This window comes from Phocoena sinus, chromosome 10, assembly GCF_008692025.1.
Source record: "Phocoena sinus isolate mPhoSin1 chromosome 10, mPhoSin1.pri, whole genome shotgun sequence".
Lineage (NCBI taxonomy): Eukaryota > Metazoa > Chordata > Mammalia > Artiodactyla > Phocoenidae > Phocoena > Phocoena sinus.
Genome location: NC_045772.1, coordinates 61398623 through 61407633, shown reverse-complemented (window position 1 = coordinate 61407633; position 9011 = coordinate 61398623). Strand labels below are relative to the sequence as shown.

At 55.1% G+C, this 9011-nt stretch overlaps 1 protein-coding gene across 1 annotated transcript; it reads left to right on the top strand.

The window, feature by feature from the left end:
- The first annotated feature begins 4953 nt into the window (after positions 1-4953).
- IGFBP6 (insulin like growth factor binding protein 6) lies at positions 4954-8977 on the top strand. Its single transcript, XM_032646741.1, has 4 exons — positions 4954-5564; positions 7657-7796; positions 7953-8072; positions 8659-8977. The coding sequence occupies exons 1-4, from the start codon at positions 5237-5239 to the stop codon at positions 8779-8781; spliced, it is 711 nt and encodes a 236-aa protein (XP_032502632.1). The 5' UTR covers positions 4954-5236; the 3' UTR covers positions 8782-8977.
- Positions 8978-9011: the final 34 nt, after the last annotated feature.

Here is a 9011-nt window from a genome sequence, read left to right as displayed (position 1 = left end):
TTAGCCTTACAGTTTCCAGTCATAACACTGTTTTCCAAATTACTTAAGTCAGCACCTTTTTTTTTTTTCTCACCCCCTCAGTGTGTTTTTGTCATACATATATAATACATTTAGATTCACCTGTTACAGTCTGCATTCTATCCTGGAATACCCTCCCATCCCGATTGGTTTTTTAGGTGTTTATTAAGTGTGTGTTGGATGGACAGATATTAATTCTAAGCTCTTTGGGAGCACAATTCCTCCCTATTTATGTCCATATAATGTAGCTACATCCACATAAATAAATGCTCTATCAATCTACTGAATATATTTTTATTCATGTAATTACCAAAAAAAGCAAAACTCAGACTCCCAGTTATTATTTCTTCTCCACTAATGATTCCCAACTCCCAACCATCTGGCTGACTCCAGCCCAGTCTAGGAAACTGCTCTGCTCCCTTCCCAGTTCTCCTTTCTCTGATATCATTGGGACACTGGGAATCTAGACAGAACAAATCATGCACACACATTCACACGCATGCCTCTTTCCCCTCATCTCTGTTACACAAAGATGTGCTTTCCTATCTGAGATGCCCTCCTCCCTCTTCTCCTAAACTCTTTTTTTTTTTCTTTGGCCTTGCCATGAGGCATGTGGGATCCTAGTTCCCCGACCAGGGATTGAACCCGGGACCCTCAGCGACGATAGCACCAGGTCCTAACCACAGGACTGCCAGGGAAGTCCCCTAAACTCTACTTTAAAGCCCTATTCTCGGGACTTCCCTGGTGGCCCAGTGGTTAAGAATCTACCTGCCAATGCGGGGACACGGGTTCCATCCCTGGTCCTGGAAGATCCCACATGCTGCAGAGCAACTAAGCCCGTGTGCCACAACTACTAAGCCCATGCGCCGCAACTAGTGAAGCCCGCATGCCTAGAGCCCATGCTCCGCAACAAAAGAAGCCACCGCAGTGAGAAGCCCTTGCACCACAACGAAGAGTAGCCCCTGTGCGCCGCAACTAGAGAAAGCCCGCACTAAGCAACAAAGACCCAACGCAGCCAAAAATATAAATAAATAAATAAAAATAAATTTAAAAAAATAAAGCCCTATTCTCTGGGAAACCCTCTTTGGTTTATCCTGGGGCCAGGTTTCCCTCTCTTATTGAACTCTGACCACACTCTGGCCTCTCAGTCTCTTTGGCCTTTACTTGGAGAACAAGGGGGAGAAATAGGAAAAGAGAGAGGAGGGGTTAAAGGAGTTGGAGAGCCACAAGACCCCCTAGGGCGGGTGGCCTGGGCTAGCTCAGAAGTAGAGGAGCCTCCAGAAGAGTTGCAGTGTGCCCGCGTCACCTCTCAAGGCCCTCCCCCAGGACTGCCTTTGCTCCCACCCAAAACAACAACTTTTACCTGTATCAATTCCGAACTCCTTATATGAACTGAGAGCTGGGGGGGTCCAGAGGTGAAGAAGATGTGGGGCTCCTGTTCTCAAAACACTCAGAATCTGAGACTTCCCTGGTGGCGCAGTGGTTAAGAATCCGCCTGCCAGTGCAAGGGACATGGGTTCGATCCCTGGTCCGGGAAGATTCCACATGCCGTGGAACAGCTAAGCCCGTGCGCCACAACTACTGAGCCTGAGCTCTAGAGCCCATGCGCCTAGGGCCGGTGCTCCGCAACAAGAGAAGCCACCACAATGAGAAGCCCTTACATGGCAACGAAGAGTAGCCCCCGCTCGCCGCAACTAGAGAGAAAGCCCATGCACAGCAACGAAGACCCAATGCAGCCATAAATAAATAAATTAATTAATTTAAAAAAACCCCAACACTCATAATCTAACTGGAAAAATAAGAACAAGAAAATATAAGCAAATTTTAAGATAGCAACACAACAATGTGGATGAATTAAAAGAAAGGCAGACAGCTGGCTGAGCAGGTGGGGATGAGGTGGCAGAATTTGGTTTGTGGTGAGAGGAATGATGGGGAGAATTTCATCCTTATGAGCTAAAAATTTGGAGTTCAGCGGAAGAAATTACCTCTGGGCATCACACCTTCCCTTCCCCTAATCTCAGTTCAGACTCAGAGATGAGAAACTGCCAGGAGGTTTTGGGGAAGGTGATCCCACCAGATGGCTGAACCACAGTGTGCTTCCCGGGCCAACCGTCCACAGGGTCATGATTGGCATATGAGAGCATGGGTCCTCGCAGGGAGGGGGGCATGGAGTACCGCCAAAGGTCTTTGAGTAGGAGAGAGTCACAGGAGCAAGACCAACTGGGAGGCTGCGTGTGGGACAGAAGGCAGAAACCAGAGGCTGGAGACCAGCGGAGGTTATTGCAACAGTTCCCATGAGACCCACACCAGACTTAGGCCATGTCATGATGTGGTCATTAAGCCTCCTCTCTGGTGCTTTCTGTCTGTGGACTGTGCCACTACTTGTCTTTCCTCAGACTCAAAGCTCAAAAGGATCCAGGCAGGCCCCCTCCTTTACCCCTGGTTCTCAAAAGGAAGTCAGCACCTGGGAGGTGCTGTGGATTTGGAGGGATGGGCTGGGTGTGAGAGATGCCTAGCATAAGGGAGCAGCACGACAGAGTGTAACCTGCAAGAGGAGAAGGAAGTCCTGTCAAAGTTTATTTATAAAAAGCCTAAAGGGCTTCCCTGGTGGTGCAGTGGTTGAGAGTCCGTCTGCTGATGCAGGGGACGCGGGTTCATGAAGATCCGAACTGGGAAGATCCCACATGCCGCGGAGCGGCTGGGCCCCGTAAGCCATGGCCGCTGAGCCTGCGCGTCCGGAGCCTGTGCTCCGCAGCGGGAGAGACCACAGCAGTGAGAGGCCCGCGTACCGCAAAAAAACAACAACAAAAATAAATAAATAAAAAATAAATAAAAAGCCTAAGTAACAGCCCCAGCTGTTTAGTCTTTTCACAGCCCTGACAGAAGCTTTCCTCAAACTCTTCTCTCCACAGAGGCCAGACAGAGTCCCAGAGTGTGTGCACCTTGGCCCACACTCCATCCTGAGCACGCACCATGCGCTTCCTACCTCTGCTCTGGGTGCTGAGGTGAAGGGCATCCCAAAGGGAGGAAAAGCAGAGTTCGAGAGTCTCAGTCTGCGAGAAAGAGCCTGGTTAGACCCCAGCGCTGACAGCACAGCTCGCCGCTCTGGACATCCATACTGGAGGCATGGGGACGAGGCAAGAGCAGTGCTGGGGGGGCGGGTGGAACTGGTCTGTACCGTGGCTGTACTTAGACTGCATGGAGGGACCAAGCTGGGCAGGGGGTAGCAGCAAACAGGGGAAATCTGTAAGGGTGGCAAACAGGGGAAATCTGTGGGAGGGGGAAGGGGGAATTCGGGAAGGCAGCGGTAGATGTGAGAGGCTAGCAGAGTATTGGGCTTGTCTGCAGTATAACCTACCAAAGAATACAAACTTCTTTAAAAAGCCACACTGGGATCCTGCAGGGAGTATGGCCATCTCTTCCCCATCTCAACTTTCCACAGACCTTTCCATCTTGTTCAGAAGCAGCAAGATGGAGCTGAGGAGAAAAGCCCTAGCTAGAACCATGTGCAGGGCAAAATAAATCGTGATGAGGACGGAGGGACAGGATGGAGCTCGCTATCCTGGGGTCAGAGCTTGGAGGAGGAGGTCCCAGAGCCTCCAGAGAGAGGACAGCTGCTCCTCCCACTGCCCCAGCAGCCACCCCCCCACCCCCGCCTGCCCAATCTGCGTCACAGTCTCAGGGCTACTGGAAGACGCTGCTCCCCAAATGCTGGTCCTAGGGTCTCAGGGTAGCCCTAGGGGGTGGGCTGGGAGTAAAGTTCTTTTTATTTTGTGTTTACCTAAAAGTTCAGGAAGGCCTTGGTTACATTCTTGCTTGGAGGCCCAGAATTTAAACTTAGTCACTGCCCAGAGCCGTTGTTTTAGGAAAGAATGAGATGGCCAGTGTTGCGTAACCCAGAGCTGGGTGGGTGTGGGTTGCAGAAGGAAACGGTCCTTCTTCCTCCCTCTAGGAAGGAAGGCTCAGCTAGGAGTCTCAGATGGGCGGGGCACTGCCTGGAGAAGGGCGGCCAGGGGTGGGGAGGTGGGGTAGACAGACCAGCGTGTGAAAGCTCGGGGAGCAGGCAGACTGAAACACTCAGACCAGTCACCATTCAACCCCCCTGGGTAGAGCACAGCCTGAATAATCCAGAAAACCCAAAGGGTGGTACTGGGTGGGTGTGGAGTGGAGGACAGATTCTGGGAAAGGAGAGGAATGGATGGGTGGGCTGACCTGGATGAAGGACAGGGTGGGTTGGGGATCTGCTCTCTGGCCACTGTCCCTAAGAGCACCCAGAGTATGGGTTCCTCTAATCCTCCCCCCCGCCTCTCTCCCCCCCCACCCCCGCCACTATAATTTCAGCTGGCCAGTCCCCCGTCCCTACCTCCCAGGTGTTCAGCCAGTTCTGCGGGCACGCTCCGCCCCCTGCAATCCCTCCAGACTCCCATGGCCCCAACACAATGCTAGGATTTCTGACAGTTCATTCAAGGTGTGCTTCCGCCTCCCCCCACCTCACCCCTTGCTTCCCCCAACCCCTTCTATCATCTTACCCAAGTCTGGCCCCCAGTACCCGCCTTCCCCTCAGTCATATCTCAGGGAGACCTTCTCTTGCTCCTGCCTCAGCTTTGCTCTTCCTCTCCTCGCCCCTGGTTTACTCTCTTCCATCAGCGGTCGGTTTTCCCAAGACCCCACTCTCCGTCGTCTCCGCCTTTTCTCTCTTTTCGCCCGCATTCCTCTCACGACCCCCACACCATCCCTTCTGCGTCCACTTAAGTCCGCCATCTTCTCACTCCCCATCGGAGTCTCTCCGTCTCCTTCATCCGCCACACATGTACCCGAACTGGATTTCAGGTTTGCCCTTCACCCCTACTGCCGCTTCTACCCCTCCTGCTTCCACCCCTTCCCACCCTCCAGGGCCTCCAGCCAGCTGTCCAGCTCCCAAAATCCGGGCGAGATTCCCGGGAACAAAGCAAGAAAAATCAGAGTAATTTGGGAAGTAAACAGAAACCGGGAAGGGAGGAGGTAGAGAAGAGTGGGGAGGACCCAGGTGGAGTGGGGGGGCCTCTCCAGTCCCACCCAGTTTAGGGAATGCCCCTGCCTTCTCCACCGCCCCCCCGCTTCACCTGGCTCTTAAAGGGCCCGGCCCCTGCCGGCGGCTACTTAAGGCAGAGGGGCGGCGACGGGCAGCAGCTGCGCTACGACTGCTCTGGGAGGAGTGGACGGGGAAAAAATCTTGACCATGACCCCCCACAGGCTGTTGCCGCCACTGCTGCTAACTCTGCTGCTCGCTGCCCGCCCAGGAGGCGCCTTGGCAAGGTGCCCAGGCTGCGGGCAGGGGGTGCAGGCGGGTTGTCCAGGGGGCTGCGTGGAGGAGGAGGATGGGGGGCCGCCGGCGGAGGGCTGTGCGGAAGCTGGGGGCTGTCTCAGGAAGGAGGGGCAGCAGTGCGGGGTCTACACTCCAAACTGCGCCCCAGGACTGCAGTGCCAGCCGCCGGAGAAAGACGAAGCGCCCTTGCGGGCGCTGCTGCTGGGCCGGGGCCGCTGCGGCCGGGCGCGCGCGCCCTCGGGTGAGTCCGCGCCCCGCCCCTGCCCCGCCCACGTGAGGCCCGCAACTCTGCCGGCAGGGTCCGGGAGGGATGCGCACGGGCAACCCTGCTATGAGGGTCCTGAGATTGACGCTTCCTCCTCCCCAACCCTGGTGGGGGATACATTTTAGGGGCTGAAGGGGCCAGTGCGGGGAGCTCCTAGGAGTCTGGGGTACGGCTGGGGGCCCTAGGGATGAAGCAGGGAGATGTCTGAGCCCGCAACCCTTTTTTGCCCCGTCAAAAAGGGTTTCCCTTGAGGGGAAAGGGAGGGATGGAAGGGTTTAGGGACGTGCTGTATGCCACAGAGGCCCAGCTCCTTCAGCCCTAGACCCCCGAGCTGGAGAAAGGACCCAGGCATTGTTACCGGCTTCCACTTGGAGAAAGAGGGAAGAGAACTCCAGACTCCCAAATCCTGCACACACTGAGAAATATCTCCTCTTAATATCAGGGTGTCCAAAGCACCCGAACATGGGGTGGAGAATAGAAGATGGCTCAAATCCAGAGCAGTTTCACACTAGACTAGGGTCCGGTGGTTGGCGCTGGCCCTCCCCACTCCCCACCCGGAGCAGGGGGATAGAGGTGGGAAAAGAAGGAGTCTGCCAAATCAGGGTTATGATTTAAAGCTTCTCAGAACCCTCCACCCACCCCACCCCACCCCACCCTAACCCAGAGAGAATAGAAGGCTGAGTCATTGGGTGGGTGGGACAGAAGTGAGTCAGAACCTGAAAGATGGGGGGCAGCAGGGAGACGGGAAGAGGAGGAAATACAAACGGCCCCCACCCCAGGGGCATCTGAGCTCCCAGTTTTTTCCACAGGGAAGGATGGGAAATCAACTTGGAGTTTCTTTCAGTCCTAAGTGCCTGAGTCCAGGCTGCTAGGGGTCTTCCTGGAAAGAGGTGGTCTGGTTGGGTCAGAGGAGGCAGCTGGCAGCATGGTCGCAGTAGGATGCTGAATAGAGGGAATGAGGGGCAAGGTCTGAGGAGTGTGGAGGAAGAGGGATCAGACTCAGGATTGCAGAGGAAATGGTTCTTGGCTTTTGAGTAGCAGGCAGATGGGAGCAACTTCAGGGCTCATAATATCTCATTTTACAGCTGGGGCAAATTCCAAACAGTGCCCGCTCCCCTCCCTGTCTTTTCTTTGCCCTGACACCCTGACTTTCCCTTCCCATCCTGAGCCTTCCCCAAACCCCCCAGTACAACGTGTGAAACTTTCTCCAGAGCCAGGAGCTGCCTGCAGGTTGGAAGCCGCTCATTCCTGCACCTTTGCAGCCTGCCCGCCTTCCACCTCCTGGTTAAGGGCTGAATCACACATGCTCCTGGGACCACTGGGGTTGAGCTGGGCTGAGTCTCAGGGGACCAGAAGGGAGAGGCCCCCACTGCAGTGCCCCCAAAGTAACCATGTCTCAGCCCTGGGAGGGGTGGGCTGAGTCACAGCAGGGTCACAGCGAGGACACACATTCCACTTGGGTCCCTGCTGACCCCCTCTCACCGCCATGGCTCTTCTGCCCCATCTCCCTGGCTTGGTGCACCCCCTGCTGGCCTCTGGTGGAACAGCCCGGTCTTTTCACCCAAAGCCCCAGGCTCCTCAGTCAATTAACGTATTGATTTTTGCTTTCCAAAGTGCTTCTCCTTTATAAGCCTTAAAGCCTTAGTCTGCAGGGGACTTCCCTGGTGGTCCAGTGGGTAAGACTCCATGCTCCCAACGCGGGGGGCCTGGCTTCGATCCCTGGTCTGGGAACTAGGTCCCGCATTCATGCCACAACTGAGAGTCCGCATGCCACAGCTAAGAAGCCCACATGATGCAACTAAAGATCCCACATGAAGAAACTAAGACCTGGTGCAGCCAAAATAAATAAATAAATAATCTTTTAAAATACTAGTCTGGGGATATTATCATGAAAGGTAATATTACCATCTATCAGAGAAAGAAACTGAGGCCGGGAGAAGGTAACAGTGGAGCCAAACTGTAAACCCCCTCACTACTCTGAAAGCCCCGCTCATTTCCGCTCGGCTCTGGCCTCTGACATCTGGTTGATTTCCGGCCTCTTCTTCCCCATTCCCCATTGTGGCTGTAGGGGAGAATCCTAAGGAGAGTAAGCCCCAAGCAGGGACAACTCACCAGCAGGACATGAACCGCAGAGACCAACAGAGGAATCCGGGGACCTCTACCACTCCCGCCCGGCCCAATCCTGGGGGCGTCCAAGACACCGAGATGGTGCGTTTGGGGCTGCAGGGAACGGGAGGGTTGGAGAGTCCTGGAGATTCCCATCTGAGACTGCTCCCTTGGGCTTGGCCGAGTCTTCCATCCCAATCCTGGGAGCCTGGCTGGTGGGGCCAGCAGGTTCTGCAGGAGAGCTATCCCTTCCTCCAGGGCCCCTGCCGCAGACATCTGGACTCAGTGCTGCAGCAGCTCCAGACCGAGATCTACCGCGGGGCTCACACCCTCTACGTGCCTAACTGTGACCATCGGGGCTTCTACCGGAAGCGGCAGGTGAGGCCATTCCTCTCCTCCCTTGGTCTATCAGTACAAGGGTCCTACTAGCAATTGGGTAGGGGGGCTTACAAAGTTGCATAAATAAGACACTTGCCCTGCCCTTAGGGCTCTCCCAACTTTAGGGCCCACACAAACATAGAGAATAACCAACCACAGCTATGGGAGAGGAGTTAGACTATCTAAACAATGCCTAACTCAGAGGTTAGACTATCTAAGCAATGCCTAACTCAGAGGTTCACATGCGTGAGGAGCAATCAGAATCACCCAGGTGTGAACACAGGTGGCTGAGCCCCGCCCACAGAGCCTGAAAATTTGCATTTCCAACGTGGCCTCTAGTGATGCTGATGCTGTTGGTTTGGAAACCACACTTTGAGAACCACTGTTCTGGCCTAGAAGAACAGGCACAGTTTGGTGGGTGGAGAAGAGAAGCCATGCAAGGGAACCCAGCGGGCTTCGCTGTCCCGAGAACACTCAGATGTTTCCACAGACTCAGACTCAGGAGTTGACAGCCCGTCCCCCAACCCACGGGGCCCCTCCCATCTCTCCTGGGCCACACCTCTGATTCTTGTGCCTCTCTCCCCAGTGCCGCTCCTCCCAGGGGCAGCGCCGAGGTCCCTGCTGGTGTGTGGATCGCATGGGCCAGCCCCTGCCCAGGTCCCCAGACGGCGATGGAAGCTCCCCCTGCCCCACCGGGAGCAGTGGCTAAGGCTGGGTGGGAGACTGCATGGCCACTGGCAGGAGCGTGGGGCTGTCATCTTGGGTTATTTGTTGAGTGCTGAGTAACTCAGGGGCCCAGAGCCCCACACTCCACCTGCAGGCCCTGCCCCATTGTCAGCCTCACACATGGAAAGATTGTTGGTGTTGGCTTGGGGTGTAAATAAAGCTGTGTTGGGGGTCTCTGGCCTACGTCTCTGTGTTCACCTCTCACATTGTGGA

Bases quoted from the DNA above. Each gene is read 5' to 3' on its own strand.
- IGFBP6 (XM_032646741.1), top strand. From the start codon at position 5,237: ATGACCCCCCACAGGCTGTTGCCGCCACTGCTGCTAACTCTGCTGCTC. The intron at 5,565-7,656 runs GTGAGTCCGCGC...TTGTGGCTGTAG, and splicing joins CCGGGCGCGCGCGCCCTCGG to GGGAGAATCCTAAGGAGAGT. The intron at 7,797-7,952 runs GTGCGTTTGGGG...CCCTTCCTCCAG, and splicing joins GCGTCCAAGACACCGAGATG to GGCCCCTGCCGCAGACATCT.